The sequence below is a fragment of the Lissotriton helveticus genome, chromosome 3_1 (genome assembly GCF_964261635.1).
Source record: "Lissotriton helveticus chromosome 3_1, aLisHel1.1, whole genome shotgun sequence".
Classification (NCBI taxonomy): domain Eukaryota; kingdom Metazoa; phylum Chordata; class Amphibia; order Caudata; family Salamandridae; genus Lissotriton; species Lissotriton helveticus.
Genome location: NC_136061.1, coordinates 1618942698 through 1618964690, shown reverse-complemented (window position 1 = coordinate 1618964690; position 21993 = coordinate 1618942698). Strand labels below are relative to the sequence as shown.

Sequence of the window (21993 nt, the reverse complement as noted above, 5' to 3'; positions counted from 1 at the left end):
TACTAGCTACAGTTCCATGGCTTTTAAAATGGGTTGGCTTCCATATTTTCCAAATAGGTTTTAAACCCACATCTTACAACGTTACATTTTTTGTTTCATTGAAATATGCATGTACAGTAATATCATTAGATGATAACTGCTAGATGTGATAGACAAGGTTCTACCTTCAAGCTTTCTATAGAACATCCCGTAGGCACAAAGTAGTGCCTTGTTAATGGAAAGAAAATTGTTGAGAATAGCTTTCAGGTTATCCTTACTGTAACAAAATGTTTAAAAATATAAAGTTTCAATTTTTCAAACTATTTCAGAAATACACCAAGATTGGAAACATACTTAAATTAGACATTTATTAAATTGACAGGACAAAATATCTTAGCTTCTTACAAGGTTGCTGGACACCTTTAGCCATCACAATGCATTCTATGAAAAAAGAACATCTAAAAATATCAGTTCTGATAAATTTCACTTTTCTTTTTAACCATACATGTGCATATTTTACAATATACTTCAATGTGTTTTAATATCAAAATATAATTATATTTGGAAATGTAATTTACATATTTAGAAAATAACACAAAATAAAATACAACTTACATTTTTAAAGTAAATACATCTTAGATACTTCCAATTTACTAAATATTTATATTAGAAATGACACTTTAACCCCTGAACAATCATTGCCATTTCACTGTTAGCATATTTGGGAAAGTAATCGTAAAATTAAATAATCATATGCTGCATACAAACTTTGCAGGGCTCGGCGAAGCTTGCCGTTATGTTCATAAACAATTTGTGCATCATTGATCACACATTATTAACAAAAGTAGGTGAAACCTTGAGCGCCAATCACTGCTTTTTCAGTTTTACAGTTCGGGTGTGTGAGTACTGAAATGATATGCTTTTGAGAATGGATTGGTATATAACCATACAACCATGTGCAAAAAATGGATTTAATACATAGAAACAGAAATATATTTGTTAATCTAAAAGTTTTAATATACCATAGTATCCTTACAATTTCCCATTAATTTTACTTCACTGTATAAAATCCCTTGGGAAATGTACTGATATCTTTGATTTGGCCTCTCTCTGATCATACATTTATACATTAATGTGCATTAAATTCTTCACAGTGTCGGCCTCTAAAAAGGTAGAGCTACGTCAAAATTAAATGAAACTTTTTCTGAAAACAAACATTGAACAATTTTATTGTATGTTGCAAATCATATTGTGTTTCACATATATAATAATGGTTTCTTGTCAGCTACAGTTTTGCTAAGATAGATTCTTGTTCTCATTACAAATCGAGAGGAAGAACATAAAAAACAAGAGTGAAATTCGCAATAGATGCAAAAGTCAAGTAAGAAAACTTTTTAAAGTATTTGTCTAGCAGGACATTTAAAGACATTGACAAATCATTTTTATTGAAAGGTTAGGTGGTTATTGGCTGATATGGCCTCTCTATGGCCCTGCCTTAAGGAGGACACAGATGTTCCTTGATATCCTTAATTTTTGTAGAAGTTATTGGCTTCCTTAAATTTCAATTGGGGGAAGAACGATTTTCTTTTCAAAGCACTTATAGATTTTTGTGGGAATATTACATGTATTCCCGTTTGTTACATTGACATCCTTTCTGTTGCATGGTTGAATGGGAGGCAAAAGTTTGAGAGAGAAGGAGAACAAGAATGTGAAAGAGAGAGGGAGAGAATAAGAAGCAGAGAAGGAAACTAAAATGAAGTGATTGAAGCAGACAGGGAGAGGCACGGCCATAGAGGGGAGAAGGGTGGGAAATATCAGATAAAAAAGTGGTGCGGGAGGAGCTAAATGTAAAAAAATATACTCAAATATTGAGTGGAAATAGAAAAAGACCGATTGAGAGAATGTGCATTTTGTATGTTTTGTGCATGTATGTCAGAGTTGGCTTCTGTGCTAGCTGTGAGTTTTAGCATGCGTGTTGTGCTGTTCTGTCTGTGCAAACATTTTACTGTCACTTTGGAACAATGGCTGGACAAGAGTCCTATATGCTAGGGTTTGAGAGTATGCTGTTTTGTTTTTTTCTTCACATGGAGGAGAACAATATTATAACCATTTTTGTTACCCTTACATAGATAAACCTGGCTGTGACATCTGTATCTAGCACTATGTCCATTGTTGAATTTTCAGCTGCCTTTTATCAGTGACCAAAAATCCTACAAACAGGAATTCTCTTGCACCTAGCCATGTTAGAATTTATGAGATAATCATTGGTCAGATAGCTCATTATCTGAATATAAATTACTTTAGTGCCATGGCAGTCTCCAATTGTCGCAAATTACTTGGAACACAGGCAAAAACCACCCAGGCACAGTGGAGCTGAACTAGGAATTCAATACAAGAAACTGTGTGCTGTCATTCAAGGGTCTGAGCGTGCCTGACACAGAGACTTGGACTTCATTCACTGCTGGAGAATATTAGGCATTGCCTAGTGAATGGTGCAGATTGCTGTCATTTCTGGAAAGACACAAATTGCCAATCAGAATGAAACATTGTTTGAATATCCAGATTACTAGCACAGTCTACAAACAGACAAGAGGGATCATCAGAGAGCCTGCTCATGGTTTAAGATAAAGAATGGCAGGAGCAGAATGGAGTGACTGTGAAAGGGAATCCTACACAATTGCCAACATCCAGGTCTGTACCTCAGCCTAGCAACATTTGGGATGCTAGTACATTAATGGCAAAATGGATGAAGTTTGGTGACATCAAACTTGTCAGAATTCATTGAAACTAGAACGCATTGATTGCATTCAAGCTTAGGTCCATAGGTGAAAAAGAGAGTTTGAGAAAGGATGCAAAATCGTTTGATCAGCTAGAGGTTTTACCACATGCAATGCTTGGTCAGTGTCTAGTCACCGTTATTGCAATGAATGTGCATGCTTGTGCATCCCAAGGTTTGTCAGCTTTAATCGAAGTCCCAATAACAGAAAGGTAGATTTAACCAGGCATAGCTCCACAATTCTTAAACACTAAACATTTAATGAGGTGCAGTGCCGGGGCACAGGCGGTTAAGGTTTTTTTTCTTATCACTTCATGTATTTGCAGACTTGTGGTTCCAGTCATTGCTGGCAGCAGTCAAGGCGAATCAAATATGGCAGCAGGTATTCCATTGGCCACTCAAGTTCTCACTCTGGCAGAATGACTTGGGCTTCAAAAATCACATGTGGCACACAGTTCAGAAATAGGAGATTCTACTCGTGGAAAGTCAAAAGTGCAGTGATGATAAGTTGCTCCTATACTCATGCCCCTATACTGGCTTGTCACAACCTGAGTTCTGAAAGGTGCCTAGGATGTCTGCCGGCCATTGACAAACAGGAGGAAAACAACTTGGAAGGCTGCAATCAAAATTGAGCTGGAGTATGATGACTTCCCTGAACCATTTTTTGTTGTTAATGTTGGCTTAGGGACTGTCACATTTGAGGGTGCTTGTGTGACAGTAGACACATTTGGAGAGGTAGAGTTGCCGGTTGATGGACTTGCGGACGTTTGGTTGCTTCCGGTTGCATTTGTGGATATGGTCACATTTGAAGATCCTGTGGCATTTGAATACTGGGGTGGAACTGTTGATGAAACTGAAACACAAAAAAAGTAAATTTCAATTAGTTTGGAGACCATCAAAGTTTCTTAATGTTTCACATAAGAATCACAATATTCATACACAAATACATAGATATTAAAAGCAGATGTAGAGAGTTATTACTACCTAGACTGATATTAACCTACTTTCTGAAATATTGTCAGCACTACTTATGGAGTCAGTTAGAGCTAGGAAGTATCAAAAGTGCAAACATTATTAGTGCATATACCATTAGCCCGGGTATCGATGTGATTTTGGACCTGATTATCACCTTGGTTGTAACTATTGTAGAATAACATGTTCAAATCGCACCAAAGTTGCCAATCTTTTTACCCCCTGAAAACTGTTTTGCAAACTGAACCAGGCAACAGACTAAAAGAATCCTTTGTCCTGCAAGTCGAGCAAGTTATAATAATGTTTTTTTTTACTGTAGTTTCTATCATACACTATCCGAAATTTCTTAGCAAATTTGATCTGTGGCAAGCAATTTAAAATGTTCATGTTGAATTATTTCCTAGGGATGTTCAAAAAGTCTTCAAGTATATTCAACTGTTGAAAAACCAGTTAGCCCATTTGAAACAGAGAGGCTGTATGTAACTAGGGGCGATGTGTAGGTAATCCAATCTTACCGATTCCTAAATACCGAATTTTACCGATTCGGTATTTAGGAATTGGTAAATTGAATGTAGGTAATAATTCAGTAAATGTTACCGAATCGGTAATATTCGGTATTACTGATTCGGTATTTACCGATTCGGTAATTCCCATTCATTCCTATGGGCCTGGAGGACCATAGGAATGAATAGAAAGCCATTCACTATTACTGATTCAATAAATACCGAATCCGTAATAGGGGGAACATATTCAAGGGTGGCAGGGTGTCACATTGACACCCTGTTGCACCTCTGAATTGTGCATATGTGGCGCACATACATGCCCTAAGGGCATGTATGTCTGCCACATGGCACTGAAAACAAAGCAAAAAATTGCTTTTTCTAAGGTATTTGGTATTTACCACCAACTTATAGTTGGTGTTAAATAACGAATCCTGAATGCTAAAATGCACTTACTTGAGTGCCTCCTACATAGGATTCATGGATTCGGTAATTTACCGATTCGGTATTTTAAGAATTCGGTAATTTACCGATTCCTTAAATTACCGATCCAGTAAATTACAGAATCCTTGAAACCTGCCTCCTACATCTCAATTCCCTAAATACCAGTCGGTAATGGTGAAATTTACCGAATTTACCAAAGTTACCCACCTACATATGGCCCTAGCTCTCCGAGAGTGTCACTAAGAGTAAGCACAATATCTTTGCTACCTCTTTATGATATCTATTTAGAAGACCTTCAAAAAACGATCAGCTGATTAATAGGCATTGATTGTAGGCCCATCCACATCAAAGGGATGATGCAAAAAGACCTGAGCTTTCATCTTTGAGCCAAAATATTTTATAGATAAAAATGTGCTCGCTCTTCAAAACAAGCATTGGCAAAGCCAATAGATCTCAGCAATGCTGGAGCTAATGGCCTTGTCAATATGAATGTATTTTAGCAACGTTGCTTAGCAGCACGTTGGCTGTTCAGCATGGCAAAAAGTCACTGAAAACCCAGAATCACAGGATGTTGAGCTGGTGCCACGTTTCTTCGCCCCCCGTGGTGAATTTATTGTCCAGCCTCTACTAATACAAAAAGGGCTATACAGTGACCTGCGCTGGCCGCATCGCAACACTTTTTTCAGTGATTTTCAGCCATGCTGAACAGCAGATGTGCTGCTAGACAACATGGCTAAAAGACAGTCATATTGACAAGGCCATTAGCTTGGGCACTGCCAATATCTATTGGCTTGGCCAATGCTTGCTCAGTGTTTATGGGTCTTGCTGAACAACTGTGGATGTGATAGTGAGAAACATCTGAGGAGCTTTGAAGTGAAGTTAGGATGTGGCATCCCTGGCTAGGGTCCCAAGAGGAGAACTGGGGAATTAGGTTTGAATCCCTTGTTTCTGGGCAAATTACTTACGCTTCCCACTGCATACATCAATGACTGTGTCATTGTGTAATGTAACTGATGAGCACCTAAAGCGCTCCAATACCATCAGCTGGTGTTAGCACTATGGTAAGATGAGGATAGAACAAGCGCAACAATGCCATCGGATCATGCAAAAAATAAAAAAATAAAAGCAGCAGCGACAAGGGAGGTAGTGGGGGGGCGGCTCAAGCAGGACGGGATGGGAAGATGGGCAAGCAACAATGGGAGAGGGCAGGAAGAAGCTACAATGAAGGGGTAAAAAAAAGCCATCATTGAAGCAGGATCAGCAACAATAATTAATGTGTCTTTGTAGAATGTAACTGGTGAGCACTTAAAGCGCTCCAATCCCATTGGCTCTTGTTCGCACTATGGCAAGGGGGAGGATGGAGCGATCACTCTAATCCCATCAGATCATGCAAAAAAATCAAGTGCTGTTCGTGCTTCAACAACTTTTTAAGAAATGCATTTATTTATGTACAATAACATGCATTTTGTAGTATGTGTCTATGTGTGCAAAGAATACGGCTTGAAAACACAAGAACTCCTATGGAGTGCTTGAAAACAAAGAATAAATAGCAGCGCAAACTGGGAGCAGTGTAAGAAGATGTGTACTTGGTGCATGCACTATGGGAGAGCCAAATACAAGAAGAGGGCATGAAGCCCGCATGCCATAACAAATGGAATCAAAGTAAATGAGAGTGACGCTAAAGTTTACCAATGGTAGGAGATGGGTGGCTTATAAGTCCACATATAAAACACAACATGTCTCTTTGAGAAAGCGGATGGCTGTCTAGTCGAGCAGTGCATGCGCTGTCTAACCAAGACCTAAAAATAATAGATTTTACTCATGCCACACCAACTGGCTTTGCCAATGCTTGTTGTGTTTAGAATCAGGGAGATTAAGGTCCTCATTAGGATGTACGTTGGAAAGCCTCTGATCACAGGTCGAAAGCCTTCCGACCAACATTCCTGGTTTGACTTACGACCGCCTAATTACAATGTAGGCAGTCTGAAGCCACACCGGCCGGTCATTCCAGCTGGCTTCCGACAGGTTCCCGAAGCCCATCGGCCAGCCGGAAACCACAACATAATCCATACGGATGGGTTTACATCATCAGGATTATGATGTCGATTTCGGACAGGCTTTCCAACATGGAAAACTCTTGGAAAGCAATTTTGGGCGCCCTTAGTAGGGCCTTTTCTCCTTGTGGCATCTGATTGTGGGCAGAGGGGACACATATGGTGCCCCCCTATAAATCCCTGCACTGTGAGGCAGGCACCATGAGGAGACTGCTACACGGTGCAGGGATTTACACAAACTCTCATTCCTGTATAGGAGCTTGTGCTGTGGGTGGAAACTCCCCACAGCAAAAAATGAGGAGAAATTAATAAAGCTTTCAGCTCTCCGTCAATCATATTTTAGTGTTGCTATAGTTGCCCTAAGTGGGAAGGGTAAGCCCAGATCTGGGTCCAGTGCTCACTATGCCACTAGATTCTAGCTAGATTGAATGATGAGGAGTGATACATCAAAACAGGTCCCAAGATGCTTGTTTTCTGGTCCAGCAGTTCAAGCTGGACTGTTCCAATAGGGAGCAGTCTCAAGATTGTTTTGCATATGGCTGGGTCCAAACTGGGTTGGCATTGTAAGCAAAAAAATGATGTTTTATCTAAGTATGGGCGATTTTGCGAATTTACGATTCGCGAATTTGCGTATTTACGAATTCGCAATCCGCAAAATTCGCGAACTTTCGCAAATTTGCGGATTTTTTTGTGTTCGCAAGGGTTTCTGCCAGTTCGCGAGGGTTTTTTACCAGTTCGCGAACTTACTTGTCGTGTCGCAACGGTCGCGACCATGTTGTTTCTACGTCTGGTTCATCACAGCACCCTCTGTTTCACCACTGCCACCCTCTGGTTCACCCACTCTGCCCCACTCGTTGTTGTGCCCTTTCTGCCCTCTGCCCCACTCATTTTTGTGCCATTTTGCCCTCTGCCCCACTCGTTGTTGTGCCCTTCTGCCCCTTGCCCCACTCATTTTTGTGCCATTCTGCCCTCTGCCCCACTCGTTATTGTGCCCTTTCTGCCTTCTACCCCACTCGTTGTTGTGCCCTTCTGCCCTCTGCCCCACTTGTTGTTGTGCCATTCTGCCCTCTGCCCCACTCGTTGTTGTGCCATTCTGCCCTCTTCCCCACTTGTTGTTGTGCCCTTTCTGCCCTCTGCCCCACTCGTTGTTGTGCCCTTCTGCCCTCTGCCACACTAGTTGTTGTGCCCTTCTGCCCTCTGCCCCACTCCTGTTTTATTTTAGAATGGCGCCGGCAAGCTGCCAGCGCCATTCTAAAATAGTTACTAAGTTAGCTTCATCAGGAAGCACTAATAGATAAAATTAAGCAGGTGCTCGAGTTGAAGCTCGAATTCAGTTAAACTCGAGCACCAGCTTCATTTTATCTATTAGTGCTTCCTGTTGAAGCTAACTTAGTAACTATTTTTAGAATGGCTCTGGCAGATTGCCGGCGCCATTCTAAAATAATTACAAGCTTGAAGCTTGAACATTTGCCCCCCGGATCCGTTCCGCTCGCGGATTTTCGGCAAATTCGCGGGAATTTGCGGATTGCGAATTTGCCGAAAATCCGCAAAATCCGCGAGCGGAACGGATTTTGCGCCCATGCTTAGTTTTATCTCACACCTAGGACTGGGGTGAGTGTTAGACAATGTTCAGCATTCCGTCTGTCATCTTTTTGTGTTGCCATTCTGCCCTTTAAATCATCTGACTACAGTCAAGTGCAGCGGTAACATAGCTTCTCCTGTTCTTTTTTTACACACATGAATGTAAGTTAGTTTCAGATGCTCTTACCTGTATCTAGTGCTTGTTTAGTCATATATAATGTGTTTCCGTCTTTGATGTATGCCCTGTAAAATGTAATAACATGAATTGTTGGTCAGGTTAGCATATTCAAATCAACAGCAACTTACAGATATAACTAGTAAGCATTCTACACCTAAAATGGATCTCAACGGGACTCCTGTTTTCAGATGGATCTTTAATATATTTATTTATTTCCTAAATGTCATAGCATTCCCTTCAACATGCAGCATCTAAAGCTAGTAAAATGAACAAATCAGTTCAACGTGGCAGAGTATCACCAATCTAGCATCCACCGTTCTCAAAAGATAGTGGGATGAAGAAGTGGTCTTTGGGAGTTTTAGGGTTAAATTCCAATTTTTCAGTTATTTCGAGCAAGAAAGATTTGTGATAAATGTTAACATGGAAACCAGTGGAATCCACAGTGGATATTTCAGGAGATCAGAAACAGGCCATAGTTTTGTGGACTTGGTCCAAATTACATAAAATTATATACTGGCACACCATTTAACTACCTTAATTTGATAGACTTCCATCAAAAATATTCCAGTAGTGGGCCAATGTGAGGCCATCTTGTTTTCCACCAGGTTCAACTCTTTTTAACTTTCGCACTCCACCAATTTGCAGAACTGCGACTGCCATACTCATTGGTACTGTTTTTTTCAATATGGCTGTTTCTAAACATAAAATCTGATAAATGTCCCCAGACATTACTTTAAGTGTTGCCATTTCCTTTAGGGGGAGTTTTTTGTTTGTGTTCTTTCCTGTAGCCCTCAATACTTGGTGGCCAGTGACATGTTTCAGTGCCTGGGAGTGGGCTGTATAGTTCTGGGATGGCTGTGCAATATTGCCAATCAGTAGAAGTCTTGGATTTTGGATCGCCAAATAGCAGGCATAGCAAAAATGCCATCTCATGTCCTTTGGCCTCTGGTAACGTTATATGTTTGACCCTTTATCCCACTATTAAACGCTCAGTGACTAAAAGAGCTACAGAGGTGCGAATGGGTAGAAACTGCAGAGAGTAAACATGGCTCTTAGGCTCTATACAATTTGCTCGTTCCACTGCCTTCACGGCCAGGTTCTGACGTTGACAAAAATAGGCACAGGCCCCAAAATAAAGGTGGACCCCTTTAGCAAACCAGATATGGCTAAAACAATGGCCCCCATTTTTTAAATTAGGCCAAATTTGGATTTGTAAAGTCACGCTATACGGGTATTTTGCAAGCTATGGGAGACTGCATGCATTTGTTCTAGCTGCAAGCAATGTTTGTGGTAGTATCAGGGAAATCGACAGTAAAAACTAACCCACAAACCGGTAAGAAGCCGCCCCACACACAGATCTGCCACACCAGCCCATCAGGCACTGCCTAATTGCCCTATAGACCAGTTTGTTCACAGCCCCTTAGGCTAGGAGGGTGGGAGGGACTCAACGGCTGTGCACACTAAAGGGTGAGCCAGGGATAAAGTGCATAATTTGTGCTGGTGTTTGCTCGCCTCGGTACTGGCATTAACTTCTAAACACAGGCACTTATTAATTTATGTATTTGTTTGTTTGTTTATTTATTTATTTATACCAGTAAACCATATGGTGGGGATGTCTGCCTATTTTATGATGAATACTGTGTTTTACAATCCCTTATAATAAAGATAATGGCACTGCAGCAAATTTTGCAGCACAGCTTTATTTAAAAACACAGGGATGCGATATTTACAAGAATATGGTGCACCCCTGTGTTTTCCCTTGCACTGGTAGTAAAAATAGCTGCGTAGCACCAACGAAAACACCCTTGCACCATGGAGTATGGGTGCCTGCATTGCAGGGATGATTGGTTATGTGCAGCAAGGTGACCCTTCCTGCACATAAACGATCAATAAAGGCATTTTGCTCTTTCTTTGTGTGTCTATGTGTGCTGTAGAATGTGGCACACACAGAAAAAACAATAACGAGTTGGAATAAAAGTATTTCTTCTCGTTGCGCCAATCTAATACCTGCTTATGCATGCCATTAGTTTTTGGTGCTGCCTCAAATTTACACATCCTTGTAAATCTGTGACATCATCAGAAAGCAGTGGTTGTTGCGTTGGAACGCCAACAGCAACACCCATTGCATGCTCCTTTCACGCAGAAACCTGCGTGAAAGGGTACCGTATTTACAAAGTGGTGTTAAGCCATGCAAAGTGGCCTAACGCCGCTTTGTACATATGGTGCAGGGCACTGCGCCACGGGAACGTCGGAGAAAAAGATGTTCCAGTGGAGCAATTCCCTTGTACATCTGCCCCATAATGTAGCTAGAGTGTCTATACCATCCTTGCAGCTTCACATGGCCTACAACAATCCAAATTGCCACACTTGTAGACGTAATCGTTGGTAGGTAGAGCTTGAAGCGGCATTTGGCACAGATGTCAGGAACAGTGAGTGGAATGTGCTGTGGTGGCGTCCTGAGAAGTACCGTGTACCCTGTCACTAACATTTCTCCAAACTAAGCACTGAAGGTTAAACAACTGAATATTGCTTTCCTGCGCTGGAGAAATTCTCAACCAGTGTTATCTTTCTCACTTCCCTTTCTTCTGATAAGCCTGCAGACTCCTGAAACTCAAACCGTGAAAGCTACTGAGACAACATACATTTAATCTATTTATTTTCCTTTTGACCTACTTTTTTCTGTGAGATTGGTTGAAACATTGCAAAAACACTGGCATCCTTTTTGGAGGCAATACATACATTTCCCCATTAGAGCACTAAACCATACTTCAGGCCAGCTGAAAAGGTCCCTCACCGTATCTCCACGGACTGTGCGGCGCCAGGGGACGTCCACTGTGCAGTGACATTCGTGCTCGAAGAGTTGGACAGGAGAGAACCGTTGTTACAAGATCTGGCGTCGGATGCTCCTCTCCACATTCCCAAAATCATATTTGTGTTGGCATCTACAGCTTGAAGCTGAACAGTGGTGACGTTTGTAAGTCCAGAAACAGTTACTGAAAAAGAAGATACCAACATGATTGTTACTGGTACAAAATAAATGCCTTTTTCACACAAGTGACTACAAGCATCCTATTTCCAACTTCCTAACAGGTGGTTGGTATAAAGTAAGAAGCTTATGGGTAGGACTTAATTCCACTTTATCAGAACAAACTTATTTTAAGAAGCCAACCTCATGCACAAAAGTCTGTTGATACTATTGGTCCTATTCACAAAGGTAAATTCTCACATGTAAATTTACTTGTGTAAATTGACTTCTGCTCCAAGGTCTGGTTCTACTCTTATGTGCTAGTCACCATTTCCTAGTGCGGCAGCAGTACGCCTTACATGTCTACAGCCCTCAGTTCCTTTGTGGGTGGGTGTTTTTGTTAGCAGGTCCGTTCCTAAACCCCTCTACATTTCCGTAACTACCTCCTATCTTTGAGTAATTGTTACCCATGTTCTTACCACACCCCTGGTCCCTCCCACTTGCACACATAAATAGTATGGTTACTTTTAAGGTGTGCTGGACATCTCCACATAGAAAAGATAGGAGAGGCAGACGTCTCTGTACATAGGTTTGTGAATAGCATTTCGTAGTATGTGAGCAGTACCAGTGGCGGCCAGCACGGCTCATGGGTTGTGGGCGGGTGGTGGTTTATAGCACTCCTCCCCTCCTCTGCACTCCTGCCCCGTCAAGCAAGGCTGCTGCAGCAGGAACACGAAATATATGATAACAACATTATGTTGTAATCATTCTTTTTTTCTTTTTGTTTTTACTGCTACAAGGCAGTGGGCCGACGCTCCTCCGCCTTTGCGGAGGAGCCACAACTGAGTAGCACTACTGTAGTACTACTTAGAACTACAATGTGTAGTTTGTGAATTGACTCAAGAGTTCAAGTTAAAACAAGGATTTGTTTGGGATTACGCAAACCGAATGTATGCACAGCAGAATTTGCCACTAAGACATTTTAGCCTGAGGTGATGTACTGATTTTCCTATTTGACCCTATGATCCTCCAACCAACAAACTCCTCATCTTGCTAGGTAAACCCTGAAACGTATCCCATTGTTGACTTTCCAAGATCAGAAGGATTGTTTTTCTTTGAATAAAATGTAACTCTGTCTACGATTCTCATTGCAATAAATAGTATTATACCAGTAAAAGCTGTCTCTTCTCAATTCACTGATATATTTATTGAATACTTTTGTTCAGTGGCACTGCTTTTTAGACAAATTTATTAGCCATAAATCGTATCTTTCGCCAAAAAAGTGTCCAAATTAAGCCACCATAGATCCCTCCATGTTTTACACTATTTTCAACTGGTGGCGGGCTGACCGCCTGCCCATCTCTCCATTTATATAATTGATGTCACGTATTGTATGCTAGTCACTACAAACAAAATAGCAGTTGTCTGAAGGGTGACCACCTCACTCCAGTTCATTATTGACACTGCCTTCAGTCCTGATCTTCTCTGGGAATCATTGCTTTCAGCTGTGCTAGTTCAATCATTTCAACTTAGGCTAATTAGGACTACAATACCCAGAATGCACTAGATGTTCACAGGAAATTTCAGGACCGGAAACAGGGTATCTAATGACACAGAAGGAGGTGGTCATCATAGGTGTTGTTGACCTTTCAGTCAGAAGAACAAAGGAAAAGGGGAGCGCCTTTAAAAGAACATTGACAGAAACTGCAGGAATACGAACATTAAACCGAGACAACAATGTTGCGAAAGGTGGAAGGTGGTGCAGTTCACAGTAAAAAATCCGCAACTGAGGAAACAAGGATCACATTTTAAATCAATGTAGACAGGGGTCTAACAAAAGATGTAGCAGTAAGGTAGATGAAGTGAAAGTATCAAGGGGAGGCGAAAAGGATATTGAGTGGCAAAATGGGAAAGGGAGCTAATAAGGTAAGAGGCAAGGGCGTCAAAGAGGAGCAGAAACAATCGGGGGACGGAAAGGACAAGGCTACATACGACCAATTGAGGTTACAAATCCAAGTAATGTCTGAATACATAGGTTTTTTATTTTTCGCAGACTTTTAGGAGATTCTCTTGTTTTTTGGAGTGGAGAAGTGTGGCTCACCGATTAGAGCGGCAGACCCTGAGGCAGAGGTCTGGCCCAGGACCAGGGTTCAATTCCTGACACTGCAGGGTCTTGGGCTCAATGTCCCCAGACTCGATAATTCTCGCCTAGGTGCCTACTCTAATCATGGGTCCCACTCTGCAACTCTGGGCAATAGCTTGCTTAATCTCCACAATGGCACCGAAAGCGCTAGGATGCCTGGTCTCACCTTGGAGGTGCCCAGTAAGGGGGCATCTCACAGGGAAGGCCAGGAAGGGTTCCACAGCGGTATACAGCTCCAAGATACCTTTCAGGTGATAGTGCGCTTTACAAGTATACACACACATTTACATTTTGAGGAATTATGTTAGAGAGTTCCATAATGAGTCTCGCCGTGGGATGGACAGGCACCAAATTGTGTTCATGCCTTCCTGTTAGGATGGCATTTCCTTAAACCAAACGTGGCATGACAAATGCTCAAACTAGCCCACAATGTGCAGCAGGTTGATGAAATGGTTTCAGTTTTTTTCAAGGAGTGAAGAGTTGATCTAAATGATTTGGGGGCGAGAGCAGTGTGTGAGCTCCTGGACAGATGTTGATTTTTTCAAGAATCTGGAGATTTCAGGTCATGTGCCAGATTTGTAGGGAAGCCATCCATGTGAAGTTCTGATAGCCCCAACAGATTATATGTGGATTTGTGTGGCAAAGGAAGGTTTTCAGGACGAGAACGCCTAAATATCATGGGGTGCCACTCTGCATCTATGTGTCCATCGGGTATTCTCTAACTAGCACTACCCAGAATACCTCTCTCTCTACATGTATCACACCATCCACATAACGTTGTAGCCCATTCTCCTTCTAGCTCTCTCCAACCAAGCCTCTGTCCTTCACACACTCTCATAATCTGTCGCCCAAAGTATATTTCTCTGTCCGCCAGCGACAACTTAATGATTTTAGGGGCCCGGGGCCAAGCGTATTTTGGGGGCCCCCATTAAGATCAGTTTTCAATTTATGATCCAATTTTAGATTTCATGCCCTCTTTGGTGGAGTCACTCACAGCACACAGACACACTCGTCCATATTCCAAATGTGTTTACATCTAATATTTAGGGAGAGTGATGTGTGTTTTCACTATTGTAACACAACAGCAGCTCACTAATATTATTACAAATAGCCTCTGTGACACCCTCCCCTTTCTCATGTGCGAGGTCATGGTTTGATTCAAAAGAAAGTATTTTTATGGATGTTGCATGTTACAAACACATTTCTCTGAAAAAAATGTCTCCAAGAGACACTCGCACGTCACTCACATTTAACGTACAACAAAAGAAAACGGTATATAAATCAATCAGTTTAAGAATTTAAAGGTCATTGGAGCAAGACTCTGAAGAACAGAACAGGCTTTGTCAGGGGCCCCCCTAACAGGCTGGGGCCCTGGGCCAGAGCCCACTTTGCCCATGCCTTAAAACGTCTCGTGCTTTCACTCTCTTCGTGCCTCTCTCAATCCTTCTCTTCATTTCCTACATGACTCTCTGAGCTCCCTCTCTTTTCCTGTCTCTCAATTCTTAGTCGATGTTTATCTCATTCATACACTCTCGATCTGCCTCTCTTTGTTTCCTTTTCTTTCTGTCTTCCTCTCTCTGTTGGTCTCTCGTTTTGTGCTGCCTCGCTTACTTCCTGTGTGTGTTTCTTTTTCTCTCAGTCTGGTTCTTTCTCTCTCGGTCTGATTTTTTTTCTCTCTCTGTCTGTTTCTCGCTCTCTTTCTGCTGCGCTCTCTTGTGTGCCTATAGTTCTCAAGGGTTAAAGAGTGTTTTGGAAAGGATATTCTCTCCCTCTCTCCCTCAGGCAGGGACGTGGTATTTTTCCATCGCCGTTCCGGGTGACAGCCCCCGCAATCCACCTTCACCCGCCAGCAAGGATTGGTGGAAACCGGCCTGTTCCACCTTCAAGTAGTTCTTCTCAAATGCAAGAGCTGTGTGGGAGTTTCGGTCGTAGAAATAGGCAGAATGGATCACATGATTGCATGATGTTGTTATAATCTGCAATTCAAATAGGGTAGGAGGTATTTTGCAAAGCCGCCTCCTATGCTATAAAACTGCTGAAGGAAAGAGGCAGCCCCGCCGCCGAGTGGGTTTTGTGCCACAATGCGAGAACAAAAATGTTTCTGGGGAATAAATTATCATTCCATAAAAATATCGTTTACAATAACAGTTCTCCGTTGGGTGTAGATTTTGTATTATGAATTCCAGATGTGGATATATATTCGTAAATAAGCCATAAGCACAGTTAAGACAGCCAGAAATCGCAGAGTGTTGAAGTGCTCCTGTTTACAAAGAAACTGGGAAATCTGCTCCTGAAGGGTTACTTCTGTATTTGAAGAAACTTTCAGACTTTATTTGAATTCAGAAAGTATTCTAGAGGTCTTCCGGTGCAGCTGCAAGTGTAGTGTTGCAGTTTCCTGTCAGTACTGACAGATGTAAACATGTCAACATTTGAAAATGTGAGCTTTATATATCCAGCTAATGAAATGTAATGCAGTCATACATTGACTCTTGCTAACTGTGATTTCTCATCTATAAAATCATTTTTATACATGGAGGAAAATCTGTCCCCTATGCCCCCAATGTTAGTGGTATACTTGGACTTCTCCTGCCCTGATTATCTTATGCACTTTTATAAATGTGACTGATATGCGGCTGAAAGCTGAAGACCGGTACACGGTCGGTAACTCCTCTCCCTTGAGCGATTGAGCAGGTACTCGGCTGGGCCTGGGATGTCGAAAAAAGGACGGGGATTCCCTGATTTATGCAAACCTCTCAGTATGTTCAAGAAACATGTATTTGCATACAGCGGATTTGAATAGACCTCATTTAAATAATAAGTTGTTTCCTGCACATCTGGTAGTGTGTGTTCCTTCTCCCTGTGACCTGCGTTTGGAACCCCTGAGTGAGATACCCAGAAATCAGTCCAAGGTGACCCCAGAGCCACACCACTGACATCTATGTCAGTCACCTGCCACCATTAAGTCTACAGGTGCCCTGAACTGTCCACAGTGCAACTTCCTTGGCCTGGGAGTCCACGGTAAGTCCAGGCCGTCCTGATTTCTGCCAACTGCCCAGGATAACTACAGACTATGCAGTCTAGTTCCATGTATGTACATTTATTTCAGGACAAAATCTGCAAATCTGTCTGTGGCCTGGGCTTCCTTGACCCACAGCAGAGTCCCATGCATTACACTTTATAAAACTCCACTCTAAAAATAGAAGGAATCAACCCAAGGTCCAGAGATACTGTCAATAAAATCGAGACAGGAATTATCAACCTCTTCCAAACAGACAGCTGGTAATTTAGATAAGAAATGTACCGGTGTCGTCCGTAATTTACAGCATGCAAAACCCACATCAGGCGCGGGAACAAGATATGGAACCGTGTTCCTTCCACTACCATCCTTTTTCTGGCTACCCATTAACCTGAAGTTCTCAGATATACAGATACAATTTAGGATGCAAGAGTGTGCGGAGGTTTCGGTTCTCATTTTTCCGCATGTGAGGCCCTCATCTAGTCCCGGTTTTTTATCTGCATTCTGGTCCCGAGATTTAATGGACTACAAGTACCAGGATGCAACATAAACCCTGGCCAGCTTGAGTGTCTGGCGCATAGAACGGGTCTATTGCGAGCTCTGGGGTACAAGCATTGTGGTGAAATAAGACTCGATCATTCATGTATTTCTGAATTTGTTGTTTAATACTGAGTGCCGAGACCATCTATATATCATTCACCAACAAAGGAGAAATCATCTATTTCACTTTATATTCCTGCAGTGGCAGAGCAAGGGTGACACGTGCCCCGGCGCAGGGGCGGAGAATGGACACAATGCACTTGCTGAAGGGCAACATATAACACATAGCATTCCAGAGCTCCGGTGCCACTGCACCTGCTGTACCATTGATAGCCTGCGCTCCTGCCATCACATGTGAGAATGTTCGCATATTGACAGCGATCAACTTCCTGCCTTAAAATGATGGTCTTGTGTTTTGATGATAATAACACATTAACATAAAATAACGGTTCGAACATCATCGACTTGGAAAATGGCGCTCGCGAGGAAGAGGGAGGGAGAGGAAGAGGGAGAAATCGAGAGAAAGGTGGCAAAAAAGGGAAAGAGAGAGAGACACGGGTGAAAAACCAACACAATAGAGTGGATTAACAATTGAGCGTGGAGGGAGTGGTTACCCTGAGATCACAGTGTCGAGAAGCACCGAGACATCCTAGAATAAGAGAACACGGCGCATCTCCTGCAGGCCGCCCCATCCGCCTACAAGAAGGATGTGTGCTCAGCCTCAGGCGCTAGCGGAAAGAACCGGGGGTAAGAGAAGGCCAACGGAGGATGTTTGCATACGGCGTGAGCTTGTATCTCTCGTGAACTGGCGGTGCTTTGACTGTGTATACAGGGAGCACCTCCGTACATTGGAATCCGGTACCCATGTGTACCGTCAGAGGTTCTGCGTCCGAGTGTTCCGGACCACTGTGCACTTTAAGAGCCACGTGCGCCTCTGCGTACTATGAAAGACTCTGGGGCTTATTTACAAGCCCCGTGCGCCGCCGCTGCGTCACTTTTAATACTGCAAAAAAGTGATGTTCCGGTGGCGCAAGGCGCATGTAAATAAGCCCCTCTGTGTACAGGGAGAGCCACTGAGTACACGCGTTCCGAGAGTCCGCATCAATGTGCACTGTAAGAGCGGCTGTGTACAAGTTTGAGTATCTCTGTACACAGTGAGGGCTTGCACCCAGTATGTGCCTGCGTTTATTTCTGTGTACACCAAGGGTCTGTGCTTGCGCGCGTGCGCATGATACGTAATTCTGTGCCTCTATCTGCGTGCAGTAAGTGACTGCATCTTAATGTACAGTGAGTGGCTGTGTATATTTGGGGAACAACCTGCACCTCCGTGTGCAGCGAACAGGGCTTTAAGTGGGATGAAACAACTGGGAAGTCTCTCAAAGTGGCGTGGCTGATGTAATTAAGGGAGTGGCTTAATAACACCTAAGCTAAGTAAACAATCTGTCCTTAGCTTAGTGAGCCGCACGAATGCTACTGCGTCTGTCATTGCATCCAGATATGTAATACACCAAGTAACATGACACCTACACCAAGCCAGTGCTATTGGCTTTGTCAATGGTTGCCAGTTGGATTATAAATAAGCAACAACCTTGGCATCGTTGTATAGAATATGGGAACATGCTTCAGTTATGAAATGATGAGACTGTGAAATTACTATAGTAGTCTCTCTGAAGTTACACCAAAGACAGTGAAGGATGGAACTACTGCAGAGTAAAAAAAAAACAAACAAACACTGAGGATGGGGCAAAAATGGAGAGCCTGATAGGGGTCCGTCTCAGTACCTGCTTTTTTGCACAGCTGGCGCTGACCACCGGCAGGACCCGGTTCACTTAAAGCCCTGACAGTGAATGCAAGTCCTTTATGTAGAATGTGTGCTGTGAGCACTGTGAGTGCGCGTGTGTCTTTCTACTGTGACTGCCCGCTGTGTCCAGTGAATGCTCGAGTATTTATGTACTGTGGAGTCCGCACCTGTGTACAGTGAGTGCCCGTGCCTCTGTGTACTGAGTGCCAGCGTCTCCGAGCACTCTTTCTGCCTGTACTCGTGTTGTACCTCTGCGCGGAGAGTGTCTATGCGTCAGTGCTCAGTCTTTGACTGCATTCATGTGTACATCGCATGTATACATGTATGTGTCTCTTCTGTACCGCTTTCTGTCTAACTCTGAGACAGGCTCTGCCTCACTGTACGAGTGCTAACACCAGTGTGCCATGAATGTCGTGCATCTCCGTTCACACGTTGGCAGCGAGTGTACAGCGAGCACCCAGGGGAGCACAGAGCCATGTTGGGCTCGGGGGGCTCTGCTTTGACCACGCTGTACCCCCATAAACAGCCTGTTATGTACCTCTGGCTTCGCGTGTGTCCTCGTCCTTGTGTAAAATGATAGTCCAGTAAAGCCCCCCTCTACTTCCATTTTGTCGAGTGCCTCGAACCAGCGTCACATGTGGCACTTCCTTTGTGTACCATGCACCTCTGAGGACAGGGATGGGGGGGCACCTCGGTCTAGGGGTGAGCATGGAGGGCGATGTAAGCCCACATGCTAAGACTGAAGATACTGAAACACGCATTATAGAGGAGTGTTGGGCTATGACGACTTGAGCACCGTTACTCGGGCGCTGTGTGGAGAGATATGAACGAACACGTCACCAGAAGAAGAGACAGAATTGAATCTCAGCAGTGCTGACTCATCCTCCCGACCTCGAAAGGTCAATAAAAATAGAAGCCTTTTGTCATAGAAACAATAGGTTCCTGTTCTTCACGATGCTACCAATAGGGAAAAAACACAGAAGTGCAGTAGCACGCATTATATAAAAGAAAATATGAAGATGAGAAGGTGGATTGCTATTATTAAGGGAAAAAATGCCACAGCATGACGTAACTGCCGCACTTGTTATTCACGGAGCCACATATTGGGGAACTCTCTCTCTCTCGATATATATATATATATATATATATATATATATATATATATATATATATATATATATATATATATATGCTTTTCAGCAAGCTGTTGGTTGCGTGCGTCCTTGCCTGTGGGCATGTGGGAGTTTTGATATATATATATATATATATATATATATATATATATATATATATATATATATATATATATATATATATATATATATATATATATATATATATATATATATATATATATACATATAGTTTTATATATATAATTTTATATATGTATATATACAATATATATATACACACCCACATATACATATATACATGTATATATATACACACAGATATATACACAAACACACACACACACACACTCATATATATATATATATATATATATATATATATATATATATATATATATATATATATATATAGATATATATATACCTATATATATATATATATATATATATATATATATATATATATATATATATATATATATATAGGTATATATATATATATATGTATGTATGTATAAACATGCACACACACATGTATGGCACATGACCACCTGTACTTAGCTACGCTACGACGTGTTAATAAATAACTAGTAACAAACACTAATAAAGGTATTCCTATATTAAAACATAATACCCTTAAGCTTGGTTAACAATGCTTTAAACTGTTCAAAATCATACGCTTGAATAAAACAATATAATATTATTCCATAATCACTATTAAAAAGCATCTCCTTTGATTTATAGTAATAACTGCGCCTGCTTCCACAGCGCCAGATTTGGCAAAGTGGAGTTCTACATAAAACTTATTCTCACTTACCGCTATTTTGAAAAACCTGCACGAGTAAGAGTGGCAGCTGTTCCACACAGCTGTATTTATTGGAAATAGCAAGCGCTAAACACTCAATTGCAAATCAAGGTCACTGATTGTGAGTGAGAGGAACGTCTTGTTTTCACAGGCATACGAATCTTCACACGCTGCGGTGTAAAGCACCATGCGTATGTACATTTATGATTTCAAAGCCACTTACCTGTGTAGGTTGTGTTGGCCACGTAGGTGCCAGGCGTCACCGTCAGGTTATAAGGCACGTTGGAGGTGGTGGAGTTTGCTGTGCTGCAAGGGTCCGACTGTAAGCGGACGGGCGTGACCAGCACGCCAACCACGAAGAGCAGGGCGCAGATAGTGGGAGCTGCCATTGTGTTGCACCGCGTCACCTGTGTACTGCAAGGCTGGAAACACACCTGTAGCACTGATGCACTCATCAGAGACGCGGGGCATTTTATACCCGGCTCGCAGGTGAGCAGAGCCTGGAAATTATTAGCAAACACTGGGCGCGCCCACAGTATGCCAGTTTCTTTACATTCTGCTACCTGGGCGCCCTCGTGATTCATACTCACATGAAAACGGGAAAGCCAGTGGTGCCCTGTCGTGCGCAATCATTTAATTCAAGCGTGACGCAATTCGAAATTTATCGAATGCAAAAATAAAAATTGTGGAGTATGTGGCGGAGAAAATGTCGTTGCTGGATTCTACTTTAGAATTAGCATCCTCACCAAAACGATGAGGATTTTCTAACTCTACCCAGCTCTAAATAAAGTGCTGATAACTAAAATCTGAGGTGCCTGTTGATATTTATTGCTAGGCCAAACAAGATCCCCCTCTCAGTGTCATTCTAAACACTGATATGATATTGTCTCCTAAGTGCACCAACAGACAGTGCAAAATCCTGTTTATTTCTCAGTTCAAAGACGGTTTGAGCTTTGGACATGTCACTCATATGCCACCACTTGACCTGGAGGTGGGGACATTTTTAATGCACCAAACGCATGTTGTTAAGTTTATTTGTACAGCGCACAACTCACTCTTGAGGGTATTCTGGCACCGAAGCAGGAGCTATATGGGCCGGTCCA

The 21993-nt window shown here is 42.3% G+C and overlaps 1 protein-coding gene across 1 annotated transcript; it reads right to left on the bottom strand.

The window, feature by feature from the left end:
- Positions 1-333: 333 nt before the first annotated feature.
- On the bottom strand, positions 334-21466 carry LOC144823663 (uncharacterized). The gene is made up of 4 exons (XM_078682372.1): positions 21114-21466; positions 11279-11477; positions 8494-8549; positions 334-3608 (listed from the first exon to the last, which is right to left on the bottom strand). The coding sequence occupies exons 1-4, from the start codon at positions 21343-21345 to the stop codon at positions 3322-3324; spliced, it is 774 nt and encodes a 257-aa protein (XP_078538498.1). The 5' UTR covers positions 21346-21466; the 3' UTR covers positions 334-3321.
- Between the last annotated feature and the right edge of the window lie 527 nt (positions 21467-21993).

What these genes read in the sequence shown, in the direction of transcription:
- LOC144823663 (XM_078682372.1), bottom strand. Translation starts at nt 21,345, where the DNA reads ATGAGTGCATCAGTGCTACAGGTGTGTTTCCAGCCTTGCAGTACACAG. An exon ending in GGCCAACACAACCTACACAG is followed by an intron (nt 11,478 to 21,113) that starts GTAAGTGGCTTT and finishes CTTCTTTTTCAG; the next exon opens with TAACTGTTTCTGGACTTACA. An exon ending in TAAACAAGCACTAGATACAG is followed by an intron (nt 3,609 to 8,493) that starts GTAAGAGCATCT and finishes TTTGTGTTTCAG; the next exon opens with TTTCATCAACAGTTCCACCC.